General features: G+C 42.5%; 2 protein-coding genes across 6 annotated transcripts in view; both read left to right on the top strand.

Annotated features, from left to right (window-relative positions):
- Positions 1-8,677, top strand: part of LOC102237794 (tyrosine-protein kinase Fyn) — a 74,083-nt gene extending 65,406 nt beyond the window's left edge. For 3 of the 4 annotated variants that reach the window (XM_023347650.1, XM_005806021.3, XM_023347651.1), the window contains 5 exons: positions 2,048-2,227; positions 2,942-3,018; positions 3,689-3,842; positions 5,779-5,910; positions 7,457-8,677. In XM_023347650.1, coding sequence (XP_023203418.1) covers positions 2,048-2,227; positions 2,942-3,018; positions 3,689-3,842; positions 5,779-5,910; positions 7,457-7,665 — 752 coding nt within the window. In that variant the 3' untranslated portion in view covers positions 7,666-8,677. Of the gene's footprint in view, positions 1-84; positions 241-2,047; positions 2,228-2,941; positions 3,019-3,688; positions 3,843-5,778; positions 5,911-7,456 lie in introns of all 4 variants that reach the window. The other variant, XM_023347652.1, reaches the window with a different exon arrangement.
- A 2,695-nt stretch (positions 8,678-11,372) lies between these two features.
- Positions 11,373-15,736, top strand: LOC106699830 (probable G-protein coupled receptor 139). Of its 2 annotated transcripts, XM_023348088.1 has the most exons (3): positions 11,373-11,708; positions 12,128-12,232; positions 13,032-15,736. In XM_023348088.1, the coding sequence occupies exons 2-3, from the start codon at positions 12,154-12,156 to the stop codon at positions 14,039-14,041; spliced, it is 1,089 nt and encodes a 362-aa protein (XP_023203856.1). In that variant the 5' UTR covers positions 11,373-11,708; positions 12,128-12,153; the 3' UTR covers positions 14,042-15,736. The 2 variants fall into 2 exon arrangements, with proteins under 2 accessions (XP_023203856.1, XP_014326884.1); XM_014471398.2 differs by lacking the exon at positions 11,373-11,708 and having other exon boundaries at positions 12,113-12,232.
- Positions 15,737-17,302: the final 1,566 nt, after the last annotated feature.

The raw sequence follows: 17,302 nt of genomic DNA, 5'->3' as shown, positions 1-17,302 counted from the left end.
CCTCCATGTGCGCCTCCATGCATGCTCCTCTCCCCGTAGTTAACCCTTGTGCCTTGCCTCCCTTCCCCCCCCCCAACCATGTAGAGAGTGCGGATGGTTTGTGCTTTAATTTAACGGGCGTGTGCATGAACTACATCCCCGACACTGTGGGCTTGAGCCACGATGCCTGGGAGATCAGCAGAGACGCCCTGAACCTGGAGGAGCAGCTGGGGACGGGATGCTTTGCCGAAGTGTTCTACGGTAAGAAAACCTGAAAAAAATCCAAATGAGATCTGGGTGTCTGGAATATTCCTTACAGAGTTTCAGCTCCTCAATTCAACCAGCAAATCTGTTCCTCAACTTCTACACATCCAAATATGAGCTGCACTGTTTTCTTTCTCCTTTTAGGGGGGAGCTAATTATATCTAGTATAGATGAGTTTTATATGATTCACCAACACACAGCAGGCCTCCCCTCCCTCACACTCTACTCTCCTAAAGACCAAGACTTTTTTTTTCACCATTTCTCTTTACCAACTATTCTATTGTAGCTAAATAACACACATTGAAGTTGGTGGTTGTGTCAATCAAAATGCAAAAAATGTTCAAGGGGTGTGAATAGTTTTTCAGGGGACTGCAGATGTTTGAATGTCGACACTCCCAGCAGGACAGGCGGTGAGCTGTTGGTCAGCAGGAGACCTCCACCCAGCTGCTCCGCTAACAGCAGCTAACTGTGATTACTGAATAAATTCCTCCAACTCATTCCAGACTCAGTTAGTCAGTTCATGCCACACTAACATCCCCACTCCAGTGTGTATGTTTGACTCAGAGTGAGATCAGAGGAGAAGGTCTGTGAGTTCCAGACAGTAGGGTTCCTAAAGTCTGGAACAAATCTGGGTTTCTGTTTCATTTTTAGACCAAATTAAATGAAAAGTAAATTTAATTATGGATTTTAAGCAAAAAAGAGAATTTTTCAAATCCATGACGATGTTTTTATTAGTTGACTGAAACGTTCAGGTTCACATAGCGGCATGTTTCTAATGCATGACTGTGGATCGGGTCGTCAACATTAAGCGGTTCTAAACCCATCTGAGAAGCAGGCTGCAGTCACTCAGCAGGAAAATGGCAACCAAACCTGTGTTTTTATTTTGTTGTTGGTTTTTTTGCCCTATAAAAGCCTGAGCCGAATTTTTCATGGTAATCTGAACAGCCCAATTCCCATATTTTAACCTCACAAAAAAAATCTGATCTGTCCCATTTTCATCCATAGAACTAATTCAGTTAGTCAGAATGATCATGTCACATTCTGTCATTGATGTGAGACATGCATCATAATTTTGCACCAGAAGAAGACAGACGCAGGAAATCTGGACGTAAACGAAGGATAAAAATTCTAATTATGGAAACTCTGAACTCATATCATCTCATCGCAATCCCAACACTCCCGATTCTGAATAAACATCTAAACATATCTTTACAGAAGAGACTGTTAGTTGTGCTTTCTTTTTATTAGCTTCTTGTGATGATACAATCAGCTCCCGCTGCTCAATAACTTGAACATTGATCCACAGGCGGCTCACAGAGCTGCTGTGTGACGTCTACATTCCTCCTCTGATCATGCGGGTCGTAAACTGCTCACACAGGACCCTCGTTGCGGTCACATCATTCAGAAACATGAACAAGCAAGCAAAAAAATTAATAAAAAGAGAATGAATAAATCATATCATAAAATAAGAACTGAGTATTAAGACCTGCTGAGTGAGCAAAAGTCTGGAATGATGATTTGGAAAACATGTAGGAACCCCAGCTCAAAGTAAAGGTTCAGTTTTCTGTGTTTATGTGATCAGAAAGCAACGTAAATCACATCATCTCTGATCTCACTCTGTATTGCATGACATTTAAAAAAAAAAAAAAAAGCCCTCCTGACTCCCCCCATGTGCATGCCTGCCTCCCGTCGACTCTGCCTGTGTACCTGACTCGGTGTGAATGGCAGCAGATGCTCCTGCTGTGCTGACGCTGGTATGCGTGTGTGTGTGTATGTGTGTGTGTATGTGTGTGCGTGTGAGCAGGAACGTGGAACGGCACCACCAAAGTAGCGGTGAAGACGCTGAAGCCCGGCACCATGTCCCCCGAGTCGTTCCTGGAGGAGGCTCAGATCATGAAGAAGCTCCGCCACGACAAGCTGGTGCAGCTGTACGCCGTGGTGTCTGAGGAGCCCATCTACATCGTTACAGAGTACATGAGCAAAGGTACCGCCACATGGGAAAGCTTGGTTGTCATGGAGATGCGCTGGGGAGGATCACATGGTTTGCAAGAGTAGATATCAGTTAAATGGAACTAGCTGGTTTCAGGTCTTGTTTCTGTAAGATCTGATTTTCACAGATGAAATAATGAATGTTCAACCTTTTTAATTGATCCGGATGTTCATACTGGCCTGACCTTTACCCAGACCTGCAGCCTGACGCGTCAGCCCAGTAAAAAGTCCAGAACAGTGAACCAGTGGAGTTTCTGTGAAGTCTGTTTCCTTTAGTCTGAGCTGCTTCTGTTCCTCTGCGGAGCAGCAACCGCTCTGGTCTGGTGAAATGGACTGCAGATCGTTAAGACCATCAAAGCCAAGGATCCGAGCAGTAATTCAGAGAGAGAACGCAGAGCGAGCCGAGGACGTGCACGAAGGGAAGCTTTGATGTCACCGCATCTGATCAGCATCCATCTCTGCAGCCTGAAATGCTCGAGTGTCTCTTTAAAACAAGCTGAAGCTCTGTAAACTTTGTGAAGCCACCAGTCCTGTTTGTCCCTCTGAGCCGTCGCTGCTTTTGATGACCTGAAGCAGACAGTCTCAACCCACAGGCTCAGTCGGCCGTCAGATTTGTTAGATGCGGTTTGTGGAGGCTGAACAGCAAGTTTGGGTTAAGGTAACAGGAAACAGGAAACCTTTTTCAGCTGCATGTGTTTGTGTGCTGCAGGCAGCCTGCTGGACTTCTTAAAGGACGGAGAGGGACGAGCGCTGAAGCTGCCCAACCTGGTGGACATGGCAGCACAGGTGTGTATCGACCTCAACACTCATATTTCTACATGTACTTTTAATCATAAAATCAGTGGTGGTTTCTGATATGGACCACATGGGCATGTGGCTTAGTGCTCTGCACCCCCCCCACCCGCTCTTACACCATCACACCAACCAACAACAACCCCAACAATGTTCATGGAGCGCCGAAAAGGTAGTTCACCCAGGGCGCCAAACAGGCTGGGGTCCTCCTCTGCAGTAAATGCAAAGCTCCACCAACCACTATTTCAGTCATCAATTATTCTGACGATTAATCCCATTTTTTTCAAAGTGGCACATTCTGCTGATTTTTCATTTAAGCCTTTTCTATCCAATATTATGGAATGGATTAAAATATGGAAATGAACAAATACTGAAATTTCTTTGTTAAATAAGAAAATAGACATTTTATTAAAAATGCAACAGCAGTTCTCTAACACTTGATGATTTGTTGGAAATGATTCATCTGCAGCTAAAAATATATTGAATATATTGGCTGTGAAGTTCCTAATGCATGTCCTGAATCGCTCAGTGTGGCGACTGTTTAAGCTCCAAATCCAGAATCAAAGTCATGCAGATAACCCTGTTGCTTTAGCACCTCTTTCCACCACAGTTTTTTTTCCTTCCACTCAACTTTCCAATGCATTTTTCCCCCTCTGTTCTTCAGGTGGCAGCAGGCATGGCCTACATCGAGAGGATGAACTACATCCACAGAGACCTGCGCTCGGCTAACATCCTGGTGGGAGACAACCTGGTGTGTAAGATCGCCGACTTCGGCCTGGCCCGGCTAATCGAGGACAACGAGTACACGGCCCGGCAAGGTGGGGCTCCCCTCCCCACCCCGCTCACGCTGTCACACACACCACAGCAGCCTGACTGTGTGCAGGAAATCCACTTAGAGAGATAAACACACAGCACACCCACTGCAGATCTCAGTAGTTCCTCACAGCTCCACAGAACCAGAACCTCCTCCTTACCTCAGCTCAGAATGCCAGGGATCTGGCTGATGAACATATTTTACAAGCCTTTTAGTAGGATGAACTTTTTTAGCTTTAGTCATCAGGTCTTTCTCCTGAACGCTGTTAGAATAAGGGAGAAGAACAAGCGGTGGTGAAAACAGAGGTTTAACACTGGCAGCATAAAGTACATCCGGTCCTGCTTCTGGAAACACAACCTAAAACAGATGAAGTCATTTTGCTGAACACATGTTCTTCATCCTGAAGACTCCCACCTACAACACGGCTGGCATTCAGCCCACATGTTGGACATGTTGGAAGCAACAGAAACTTAAAGGGGTGGTATTCTATAAAAGCTACTTTTTTGAGTTTTTCATCATGTCATCATGTTATTCTCTCATCAAAATCATACTTGGAATGTTGCTTTGATCCTTTAATGCATGTTTGAGGAATCCTTCAATCTCCATGGCAACGACTCAGCTCTGCAAAACACATAGTTTAACCCAGCGGCTCCTTCTCAGAGCTGCAGTTTCCAAGCTTCTGAGCTTCCGCTTCACAGAGCAGCTCTTCTTCCACTCAGCTCCTCCAGCAGCAATTAGCAAACACCTGGTGGAACCGCAGAGCTGCTTCTCAGAGCAGTGCTGGTAAAAACGTTGTTAAAGGGTTAATAGAGGAGCCATGTTGTGATGACTTCCTGAAGGCAGAGTGGGAGAAAGAGCAGGAGGTTTTAAAGGGACAGAGGCCCAATTTGAAGCCAAAGGTAAATTTCTTTTAAGTCATATTTGATATATAGAAGTTTAACATAGTTACTTTATTCTGTTATAAAATGGCACAATGTACCTAGAAAATACAGACTTCTGCCTCTTTAAGAAATCAGTGTGTTCATTTTTTTTCAGTCTGGCCTCAAGTGTGCAAAAACACACAGCAGACGCTACGCCTTCGTTGTTGATCAGAAATAGATAAGTGATTGATGACCATGGAGCAGCAGCTTGTAGAATCAGACTGAGCTTCAGTCTGTCAGTGAGCTCTGTCCTTCTGTCTGCTCTTCCTATACATTTCATCCTCTTTAAAGTTCTTCTCACCTCTGCTGTTCTGCCATCACAAAGCACCTTGGTAATTATGCATTCCACTAAACTTTTACTCATTTCCTCTTGTGACCCTCACAGGCTTCAGTATGATGGGTGAAAACAAAGTAGGGCATTAGCTTAGGTTTTCTTTATTTTTAAAATGTTTTTACAGATAGAAATCTGAAAAGTGTGGCATACATTCGTGTTCAGTCCGTAGAACCAACGTTTACTAGCAGAACAGCTGCAGGTCTTTTGGAAGCTTTTCATGCTTTACCACCTGATTTTTACATCTAGAGCCAGGTCCATATGCTCACAGCTTCATTTGTCTTTCTAAGTTTCACTGAGGTATCAGTCTTTTTTTTCTGCGTTGCCATGGCAACCTGTCTGAATCCTGTGACATAGAATGCTGTAAAAGACTCTCGAGTTGTTTAGAGCCTCTAACAGCTTTTCTAACTGCAGCTTCCTCCACAGCATGATGCTGCCACCATCGTGCTGCGCTATGGAGACGGTGCGTTCAGGGAACTCGGTCTCCTGCAGACGGGACTTCTCCCAGTTTTGCTTCAGTAATGACTTTCTTACTTCCCTATAGGTCAGATTTGTGGAGTTCTCCAGCAATAGTTGTGTCAAAGTTGGTGTCGGCTGCTCATATCGGAGCGTGTTGGTTGAAGGGATGGAAGATAGTTCTGTGTGAAAACGATTTTATATGATCTGTTGGGTTTTTGTTTTGTTTTCAGGAGCAAAGTTTCCCATCAAGTGGACGGCCCCGGAGGCGGCGCTGTACGGCCGCTTCACCATCAAGTCAGACGTTTGGTCGTTCGGCATCCTGCTGACGGAGCTGGTGACAAAGGGCCGCGTGCCGTACCCAGGTGAGAACTCTCAGCCTGCCGCGCCGCCTTCACTGATCTGTGGTGATGAAGGACAAGCCTGTCCTGTTCAGAACACAGAGCTGGTTCTAAAGCACACACTGGTCCATCTGGCCCTTCCTGCTCTTTATGGGAGTAAAAGCTTCCTTTCAGCCTGGCTAACCTTTGTCTCGGTGCCAGAGGAAGACGGGGAGATAACGGCTAATTGGCGCCGCTGGCCTCTGAGATGACCTCATGTCCAACAGAGAGGAGGAGATGGCACAGTCTGTCCTGAGGTTGGCTGAGTGTCAATCAAGCTGGGAGGTGGAAGGTTGGATGACTGGGTTGGTTGGTGGGCCTGGGGGTTCTGGGAGGTCTGTGGGAGGGGGGTGTCATGTTTGTCTGGATAATGTTGTGTGACTGACTGTTCCACAGGCTGAGGTGATGAAGGTTAGCACACACAGCTACTGGCTCATTAGGAGGCTCTGATGATACGTGATGAAACACCCAGCCATCATTCAGTAGAACCCGACTAGCCCTGCAGGTCCGGTTCTACACAGAGTTCTACACAGAGTTCTACATGTTGATGCAACTCAATTATTATCGTTTCCAGTCAGAAAAAACAAGAATAATCTAAATCTAAACACAGAGGGTTCCCTCAGGGGGCCCACAGGGGGCCATGGCCACCCCTCACACAGGACATAAATGTGAAGTCCAATCAATAAAACAAATACATATTTTTTATTATTGTTGGTTGGTTTGGGGTTCCTCCCTAATTCTTTTTTGTCCTGGTTCGGCCACGCCCCTCATATAATGGAGAGTGTTGCTATCGACTGGTATGCTAACAGTAGTTAGCACCACAATAATTAGCACATCAGCTCAGACATGGCGCCATTCATAGATCTTCCCAGGCAAATCAAAGCCATTCCAGTCAAACTGATTAATGTGCACTGTCCCTTTAAATGAGAACATTCTTAATAATTAGCTACAGGTGTGTTGTGTTGCTCCTTGATGTGCCCTGCTCTGGACCATCAGTGAAAATAGAATTTTCCGTTGGCTGCTGTAATTCCACTGACTGAACAAATTAAAGTTGTTTTTACATGTTTGACCAAACTGGTGAAGCTGTTGGTGTGTGTCAGTGTGCTGTGCTGGTGCAGTTATCAAATAAATGAAATTGAGTACATTTATGTATTTATGTATGTAAAAAAAGAAACATTTTCAGTCAGTTCAGCTGTTTTTCTGTGTCGTATCGGCTGATACTAAACCTCCGATATCTGTATCTGTATCGGTAGTGAAACAGTGGATCAGTTCATCTCTAGTTTGCAGAGGAACACCGAGTTCTGCAACACCACAGATTCATATTCCCTCATGTCTTTCTATCATATTGCTCCTCTGAACACCTGATCTGCAGGATTCAGAGAATGTTAGTGTGTTTTACTGCTGACTGGGTGTTTGCTCACGCAATCGGGTTGCCCGGGAGACCTGATAACGGCCCGTTTGAACGGCCTTAACATGTGGATCAGCTCAGGAGCCTTGTCTGGCCTCACTCTGCTCTCGTTTGGCTCCCCAGGCATGAACAACCGTGAGGTTCTGGAGCAGGTGGAGCGGGGCTACCGGATGCCGTGCCCCCAGGACTGCCCCAGCTCGCTGCACGAGCTCATGCTGCAGTGCTGGAAGAAGGACGCCGAGGAGAGGCCCACCTTCGAGTACCTGCAGGCCTTCTTGGAGGACTACTTCACAGCCACCGAGCCTCAGTACCAGCCTGGGGATAACCTCTAAACACCCGCAGTCCCCACCCAAAAAAAACACAAAAAAAAACACCCGCTGTCCCCATGTCCTCCCCCTCCAACCCTGCGGCCCTTCAGGGCTCAGGTGGAACTGCTGCTGGGGGCGGGGCTGACTCCAGAAGTGCTGTGTTTAGATAAGAAAACCCAACAGACTGTGGAGCAGCCAGGCTTCTAGTTCCAGGGATCTGTTCAGCTTCCTCAGCTCAACTCGAGCCTCTCAGATTTTCCTTCCTGCAAAAAAAACAAAACAAAAACCCGACTCTCTGACTCCCCGGGTGTCTGAACCCGGCAGATGAAGGCTCACAAACTGAAGTGGGACGTGGGAGGTGAGGGGGTTGAGTAGAGGGGAGCGCTCATGCAAAGAAATAACCTGTATTCTCTGTAAATAAGAAAAGCTTGTTTTAGTTTGTCTGCCTCTGTTCCAGATTTTATTTTCTCCTGCACAAAAATAATTATGAAAAGAAAAACAGCAGGGAGAGGAGCAGCGAGCAGCGCATGGATCAGGCAGAAGCTCCAGTGTTATTTTTTAAGATTAAATCTGATGCCTCATTCTATTTTTTTTCTGTCTGGAAAGAAAAAAATCCTCCCGTAAATCATGGCCTCATTACAGAAGAGGATTTAGGGCCGGTGGAAAAAATAAAAAAATAAAACATTCTGACTTTTTTTAGATTAAAATGGAAATTCTGAGGAAAAAAGTCAGAATTTTGAGGTTAAAGTCAGAATTTTTTATTTCAATTTTTTTGAGTGGGCCTAATCTTTGTACTTCATCCCTATTTGTATTTTGATTTTTTTTTTTCTTGTAGAAGCGCACAGAGCTTCAAGAAGTTCTGTGCGCTCCTTAATGATGATTATGTTTCTACCAATCACAGCTCGGCCGTGCTGCTTCTTCTCTTTCTGCTCTTTGGACCATGTGTGAGCAAAGAGGAGTCTGCACATGTTCTTCTTCTTATTTAAGTGTTCTTTTTTTTCTTCTTCTTCTTTTGGTACAGCTGGGAGAGATGTCCCATCTTCTCCAGCTGCTGAGCCCAGACCAGTTCACCTGCTGAGTTACTTCTTTCTGCTCTCCTTGTATTATTCAGAGTCTTTGTTCCAGGTGGTTCTTTAAAGACGTGGTTGTAATGTTGAGTCGGGAAAACTCGGGGACCAATTCAGGTAAAGTGTGAGGAAGTCTGAATGTGGAACCAGTAGAAATGAGGATTCAGCCCAGAGACGCTGAATAGTCCTCTGTTTTTATCTTCAGTTGTACAGCTGAATGATTTATAAGTGTGGCTGACCTCACTCCTTTGTATCTGACCTTTCCATTTTTTAACATTTCTTGTTTTGTTAATTCGGTGATTTTTTTTTTCTTTTCTCTTTTTTTGGCGTTTGAAATTCAGAAAAGACGAATAAACATTTTACACTCTTCCTGAGACTCATTTCTGACTGGAATTACATCTGAAACCACATCTGTGCACATACTGGATAAAAACAAAATGATTTCAGATGAAATTGGACTAAACTTTCTCAAATTTATTTCAGTAAGGATGACCAAAATAATTTGGCTTTGCTAAATGACCAGACAGAGAATCTTCTTAAACTTTCTTTAGATTAAAAGCTGACAGTCTTTTCTGATCAGTCTGCAGTCTTTTCCCCTCACACACATTTTCAAAACAGCTGTTCAATAATAACTAAATACATTTTTTGAAACTGTTATTCTTTGTTACTTGTTCATTACCCAATTATTGTAAACATAATCACATTGTAATACTTTAACCTTTTCTAATTCTGCAGCTAAAATTTAACCAAAGTATGATTAAACTAAAACTACTATAACTACAAAAAACTAAACAATATTTAATAACTGACACACTCTAAAATGAACTAAAACTAAGATAATTAGACAAACAAAAAGTCAAAATGAAATAAAACTAAACCATAATAAAAACCTCAAAACTATTCTAACCCTGAACCCAAACCTCAAACACCCTGCGATCACAGCAATTAATCATCTAAACTAATAATCATGGAGTCCTTAAAGGGACTTTTCTGTATTTCTCAATTAGTAACATAAAATCCTTCATTTAAAAGATAAGTGTCATCAGGCAAGCAGGCATTTTAACACTTTAAGGGTCATAAAACCGTTCATGCAATGGTTTGAGAACACCATTCATGTGGAATAACAGCCTGCTCTCACTTATCTACATGCACCATGAGGATATTTTCCATGTGTGTGAAGGGTCAGAATGTGCTAAGTGACAACCCTGTTACCTGGGTACTGTTGCAGAACTGCTTGGGTTTGGCTTTCTACCAGTTTTGTTTCTTGTCAAAACAAAATACAAGTTATTTGAAAATGATATCGATGATTTAGCATAAATCTCCAAGCTTCTGTGTTGAAGCTGTAGGAGTCATAAAAGAAAATGGAAATTTTCCCTGCTTTGCCACTCGTCAGGCATGCTGGTTCCCTCCTGCACTGTTTGACCTTGTTTGACAGCCTGTTGACCGGCGCCGTCTTTACACCTTGTTCCAGTATCTATTCCAAAGTCAAAGTTTCCCAAGCAACAGGGAATCAGGCTCTCTGGTTGAAACACACTATGTAATCAAGAGTGGCCAATCAATGTGTTTCCAACTTGCTTGTCTTTCTCAACCTGGCCAGCCCTCCTCTGACCAATAGCTTAAGGAGAAGTAATCATTTCCTGTGTAATCCTGTGGGGGTCCACCAGGAGCATGGGGTACCAGGCCATCATGAGAGTTGGACTCCACCAACATTGCTCTTTGCCACAGATTTCTAGGTACAGACAGGGAGTTGAGGGAGCCCACTTTGGTGGCTTTAGGAGCACGTCTCTTTGCAGATGTGCAGATGATTATGATTCACAACTTTCGCTGATATAGTTTTCAGCCAAGTGTCAAGTGACCAGAATCTGTGTTTCTAAATCTGAGACCGTGGTCTCGAGCCAGAAAAAGGTAGAATTCCTTCTTCAGGTTCTGGAAGAAGTCCTACCCCAAGTGGAGGAGTTTATGTATGTCTGGGTCTTGTTCATAAATTATGGAAAACATAGAGCGGTAGATAGGCAGGCGGATTGTTGCTCCAAGTGCTGTAGCGGTCTGTGGTGGAGACGAGAGAGCTGAGTCAAAAAGTGAATCTCTCCATTCGGTCAATCTGTGTTCTACCCTCATCTATGGCTACGAGCTCTGGGTCATCACAGAACAAGACTGCAGATACAATGAGCTTTCTGCTGGGTGTCTGGGCTCTCCCTTAGAGTTAGGATGAGAAGCTCAGTCAGCAGGAGGAACAGGAGTAGAGCTGCTGCTTCTCCACATCGAGAGGAGCCAGTTGAGGTGGCTGAGGCATCTTGTTAGCCTGCTGCATGGACGCCTCCCTGGTGAGGTGTTTAAGGTACATCCCACCTGGAACAGACCCAGAGCAAGACCCAGGTCACCCTGGAGGGACGATGGAGCTGGCCCAGAGGTATGGGAGAGTCTGGGTCTCTCAGCTCAGACTGCTGCCCTGGCAACCCGACCAAAGATAAGATGAAGATAATTGATGGATAGTTTTCAATAGTGCTATATATATCAAAGTGATTTTTTTTTTCTTTTTTGCCAATATCATCTTTAGACAAGAAAAAAATTGGTGATTTTTTCCCCCAAAATCATTTTTGGTAAAAAAAAAATAAATAAATAAAAATACTTAGGCTGTTATTTTAAGAAGGTGGCAACATTTCCTTCTGTATCCTGGGAAAAATATGGCTAGCTCCCCAGAATCTCTGGATCCATCAGACTCACAGTATCAAATAAAACCTCCACCATAAACACATGGCTCACTCTACCATTCTGTCTCCATGGTCATTAGCATCAGGTGAGGATCAGTTTAGGAACATTCTCCTCCATTCACATTTCATAAAGAGAATGAATCCCTCCTTCTTCAGTCTGTTAGATCCCTCCTTCTGTTTAGCAAAGCCTGGTCCATATGGAGCCATAGTCAGCCTGGCTGTACCTTTTGTGCAAGACTCGTTTATGGCAGGAGCTTAGCTAGACGGAGCACCGCCTGAGATCCAACAGGTTTGACTGATTTAAAACAATTAGAGATTAAAAAGTAGGAATGTTGTTTTTGGTTGATCAGCCAGCTTTGGTTAAGGTGACAATAACGGTATTATTTGACTATTTTTCTACTGTTTTTGTGTTACAAAGCCAGGTGATCAAATTCCCAGGTAGAGCAGCCAAAAATATCTGCTAGGAGAATTTACTCCACTGCTTCCTCCTCATTAGTCACTGACAGATGAAATTAACAGTAGAATATCAGCATATTTACAAAACTACATATGAGTCATCAGCTAAATATTCTTTCAATTCATAAGAATATACAGTGTCTTAGATTACGGCTCAGTAAGAGCCCGTGATTATGTTCATAAATTTAGCATTTAAATTTTTCAGTAATATGACTGTATGTAGTTCATTTATTCTTACTGGCTTTATTGCAGGGATTACTGTATGAAGTGGATGAATCATGGAGGGAGCCAGCATCTCTGTGTTTGTCACCATGCAGAAAATCTACTACCCGTTGCTTTGCATCGTGGGTATTCCAGGTTTGTCGTCATTTCTGAAAGCCTATAGATTTATTACACACAGAGCGGTGTGTTTCAAATGTTTACTTCTTTTTAATCTGATGATCGTGGCTTATAGATAACAAAACTCAAACTTCAGTTCCACAGAAAATGTGATTATTCCATAATGATTTAAGTTGTCTTGTTGTAAGAAAAGTATTGCATCGTATTAAGCAGAAGAATAATTCAAATGGGGAATAAATATAATTTCATGCCATTGACTTACATGTCAATGATATGCAAGTCAGTTGCTAATTGTGTCATGATGGCCCTTTAACTGAAACTGACTGTTAAGGGACGTATAGTTGCTAAAATTCAAACTGAAATTTGAGTTTTGACAGTTAAGGTTTTTTTATTATGTAATATTCTATTTTATTATTTTATTGTTTGTTCATTGGAAGTTGGAATTTGGGGATTTTCATTAACTGAGTTATGATCAGCTAAATAAAACATTTAAAAAATAAACGCTTGAAGTATATGAATAACTGCCAGCTAATAGTTTACATTATGTTACTCTCTACATTACTTTGTTCTAACTGCAGACATAAACAGATTATTTATAACTAATATTTACAAGGTTATTGCTGTAGAATGTTATAGCGTCAAAACAAGAAATATAAATTGAAAAGAATAACCTGAAAACCATTTTAAGAATTATTCATTTAAAGTAAAAAACAATCTGCTTTTGAATACAGGGTCAACAGAATTCCAGAAATAAAATAAAGGGCATTGATGAGCTGAGGTAAACAACACGGCTTTTTGGTTTTGTGTTTTCTTCCAGCAAACCTCTTTACGTTCTATATGATCTGTTTTCGTAAATGTGGGATGTCCAACACGGCCATCGTTTACCTGAGCTGTCTGGCCATTGTGGACACCTTCTACGTAGTGTGGGTTATACTTCTGGACCTGACTCTGACCTTTTGGACTGTGCAGCCCTTCTGGCACTCCAACCCATGGTGTGGTATTCTTGGATTCCTACAGTATGGCTCCCTCTACAGCTCCTCTTGGATTGTGGTGGTGTTCACCATTGAACGCTACCTTGTCCTCAGAAGCACGGCTTCCAAACAGAATTTTTCTCAAACATGGGACACTAAAATGTTCTGCACAGCTATAGTGCTGCTGTCCCACCTGGTGTCAGTGCCAATGGGTTGGATCAACATTGTCACACCTGTAAACCTAACCGTGCATGGAGAGAACATGACACTCCCTCGCTGTCGATATCGCAATCACACCTATTCTACAGTTATAGTCTGGATAGCTACCTTCCTCTCTGGAGGAATCCCCATTGTGCTGGTCATCATCTTCAACTACCTCATTGGGTACCATCTGTGCCGGGCCAGCAACCTCTTCACTAAGGAGGAACGGCGCATCATGTATGGAAGGAACACCAGAGGTACACTGACAAGAACCATTTTCATCCTGGGGACTGTCTCTGTGGCCTTTGTCGTGCTTAGTCTTCCTCGCTTTGTCACATATTGCATCCTGAGGACCAGGTACAATGATGAAAGCTTCAACAGGAACGACTACAGCATTCCAATCAACGTAGCCGGGGACGTAGCTAACATGCTCCAGAACCTCAACTCTACCACCAACTTCCTGCTCTACTGCATGGTCAGCCACCGCTTCAGACAGGAGCTGGTACAGGCTATGACCTGCAAGGCAAAGGCCCGCGAGCTGAGTACTCTCCTGAACCACACTACAATGAAAGTTTTCTCTGTTGTAAATCATAAGGCGTCACTATCCAGCAGCCCTGTGACTGTGGTGTTAACCAGTCTGAAACAGACAGAATAGAATAGAACTTAATTCCATTGAATTTTGGCCTTCATAGACTCGATATCTATGATGCTACCATTAGTATGCTAACATGGTTTTTATCCAGTCCTCCAATCTTGTCCTATAACGCAATAACTTAAATTACAAGACGCTTGGACATCTAGTAGACCCAAGACAAGATGAATGGTTGTATCACAATGGGATTATGATAGCCAGACAGTTGCTAGAGAGACCGACTGACTGTGAAACAGTGAGTAAAGGCCACCAGACACTGAGCATGCTTCGTTAACACCTGACAAAGTTTGATGGGGTTACACTTTGGGTTGCCCTGAGGATGCCTGTACCAGGTAATGCCAAAAATGTAATGACTTACAGCGCAATGCAGATTTGCTTAATATTTCTGGATGAGCTCAAACATTGGCTCCAACATCGAGCCACCATGTTGCTTGTGCATCCAACATGCTAGGCTATTGAACACCGCGTCCTGACATCATGTAGACCCACATTCCTAATATCTTCCAACTTTGTCAAGTGCTAGTATTGAAGTCTCAAACAAGCATGTGGCACCGTCTGAAAATCACACTGAGTCCAGCAGTGTGATTTTTACTGACTGTTGGAGTCTTTGGCTGCCTCTTTCTGCCCTCCGATTCTTGTTCTAGACATGTAACCTCCAACTTCTGAAAAATGTTGAAAGTTGCATTAACCTCCAAACGGGTGTACTTTTCTAATCCTGGCTTTCTATACTCCATCCTTGGTCTACATATGTACCAAATTATGTCCAAATCAAATCATTTGTCTTGTAGATGCCTTCACTGTTCGATCAGGTGGTAATTTCTTTAATCAGTCTGAAGTGTATGACAACATATATGTTTAACTTCACTGTTTTTATGTGTAGTTATAGTTTGAAAATATTAGCATAATATGCTAAAGCAGGGCTTTTCAAAGTGTAGGGCACGCCTCGCTGCATGAAGGGAAAGTAAGAGGAGAGGGAGAGTTCTTTAGGGACTTGAGGAAAATAAATAAACCAGAAAAAGTAACTGCAAGCATTTAGCCAACTTCGCCAAGCCTACACCAGAAGAAAAATGAAACAATTTTTAGTACCTGAAGTATCATAACTAAGGAGACACAGTCTGGGCCAAGCAAAAATGAAGGAGGAAGTATGACGATAATTATGTGAAGTTGGGATTTTGATGTCTGGGATCTGAAGATGCTCCACTGCTGCAGTGAGTTTGTTTTTTGTTACAGGAAGCTAAATGAACTACAGTCACATCAGAGTAGTTCCTACTTTTAGTGCTTTTAACATTGTGTGGTGCCCAACAACATCAAATGGAACCTGGAGCATCTAGAATACAAACAGCAGAAAGTTTATTGTTTGGGGGGGGGAGCTGTTAGCTTCGCTCTCTGAGAGGGCGCTAGCTCTCCCACACTTTGAAACCCTGTGAGCTGAAATATTTCTGATAGTAACATCTGGCATGGCTAAAACTGTTAACCTGTGTGTTGTTAAGAGTTTATTCAGGCTCTTCCGTAGATCATTGAACATAATAAAAGGAACTGGAGATTGTCTTGTTGCTGAATAAAACGTGGTTTCAGTCACTTCATTTTGTCCAAGTTGAAATTTCCATTCATCTTAAAACGGGCCAGTTACCAGTATGAAGGCATACAAAAGTTTTAACATGTTACAATTTTAAAGTTTAAACATTTCTGTCATATATTTTAAAGCTGCAGTATGTAACTTTTATAAACAATATGAGTTTTTACATATTTGTTAAAACTGTCAACATGTCACAGTAGTGTAACACAAGACAGATGTGAAAAAATTGAGCTCCTCCATATGGTTCTACAGCCTTCTGCAGACATGCACAGCTTGATCAGAAACAACCAATCAGAGCCAGGAGGAGGGTCTTAATGCTGTCACGCTGTCAATCACGCTCATGTATTCTCTGCAGCTGTGTAAATGGCAGAAAAAACTCACCATTCCAGGAAAACTGTTTATCCATCATCATCTAGTCTGAGCATTCACAACAGGCTCTGGTGAGGGGACTAGCTGTAGCCATAGAGCAAGGGGGAGAGTGTTAGTAGCGCATACACTAGGGTGATTGCCAGTGCTTATGTCCTCCTTCTTGCTCTGATTGAGAGTGGTGTATTTCTGCTTTATTTTTTTTTTTCATTGATTATGTGTTGCATATTATACTGTCATGACATGGTGACAGCTTTATCAAATATGTAAAAAATATATATATATATAGTTTGTAAAAGTTAGATATTTAAAAATTGTTATAATAACACAAAATACCACAGTACTGTTGCTGCCCACTGCTGGTCGGCATAAGAATCCTGCTCCGTTTTTCTCATACTTACAGACAGGACCAAAATAAAAATATTTCCTTTTATGAAAAGCACAGTTATCCATGATATAGAAACTGTAGTTGCTGTCACACTGATCTTACCATCTTACTGTGGACTGTATGCCAGTAGACTGAAAATGATGTGTCTGGTGGATCTATAAATGAGGATAGGAAGAGGGTTTTGTGAAACAGCAAGTCCTGTAACGTCTTAACGTGTGTATATCTTATGTTTGAGTTCTGCTGTGTGGTCACAGAGTTTGTTACTCTTCCATGTGGTTACAATCTTGCTTCTTTTGTCATATTAACAGACCAGCTTACAATCTGGCAAACTGGTAAATAAGGTTCAATGAACACACCTGTGTGGTCAGATCACAACGAGTTAAATTAATTTAAAAATCTCTTTCATTTTCATTTTCAAGAATTGGTATCCTAGATACAGTGAAGCATCTGGAAAGAATAACGTGAGACTGTCTTGTGTTTTAGTCATTTGATTCAAATAATCAAATGCTTATTTGATTAAATGGAGTAACTCTTACAGTCAGTCATGTCTGTTACATGTCCGTATCAGAGTGATGTACATGTGTCATACGTGTTATGTAAGAGCTGCAACTCTGATGTGCCGGAATATTTGACCAATTCCAGAAGCTCCATTGCAGTCTGGCTCATGTGGTAATCATGAACCCAATGTCACATCTGATGCCCATATACCAGTCTTTAGCTTAAGTTAACATGAAGCCACTGGAAATATCATCATCTACTTTTGCATTTAATGCTACAGCATATACAATCTGATCACCATAGGACGACTGCAAATCTGTCATAGATTATCTGGATATATACAAAAGAAAATACCACTACACAGGTATTACATCCCTCACACATCAAAACTGTGACTCAAACATTGCAGCAAAGATCCAAATGATAACATCATTTA

Source organism: Xiphophorus maculatus, chromosome 15, assembly GCF_002775205.1.
Source record: "Xiphophorus maculatus strain JP 163 A chromosome 15, X_maculatus-5.0-male, whole genome shotgun sequence".
In the NCBI taxonomy this organism is placed as follows: domain Eukaryota; kingdom Metazoa; phylum Chordata; class Actinopteri; order Cyprinodontiformes; family Poeciliidae; genus Xiphophorus; species Xiphophorus maculatus.
The sequence above is the reverse complement of the archived record's forward strand: the minus strand, read 5'-3'. Positions and strand labels throughout refer to the sequence as shown.

Excerpts from the sequence above, each read along its gene's own strand:
- LOC106699830 (XM_023348088.1), top strand. The coding sequence starts at position 12,154 with ATGGAGGGAGCCAGCATCTCTGTGTTTGTCACCATGCAGAAAATCTAC. Across the intron at positions 12,233-13,031 it reads TTGCATCGTGGGTATTCCAG|CAAACCTCTTTACGTTCTAT; the intron begins GTTTGTCGTCAT and ends GTTTTCTTCCAG.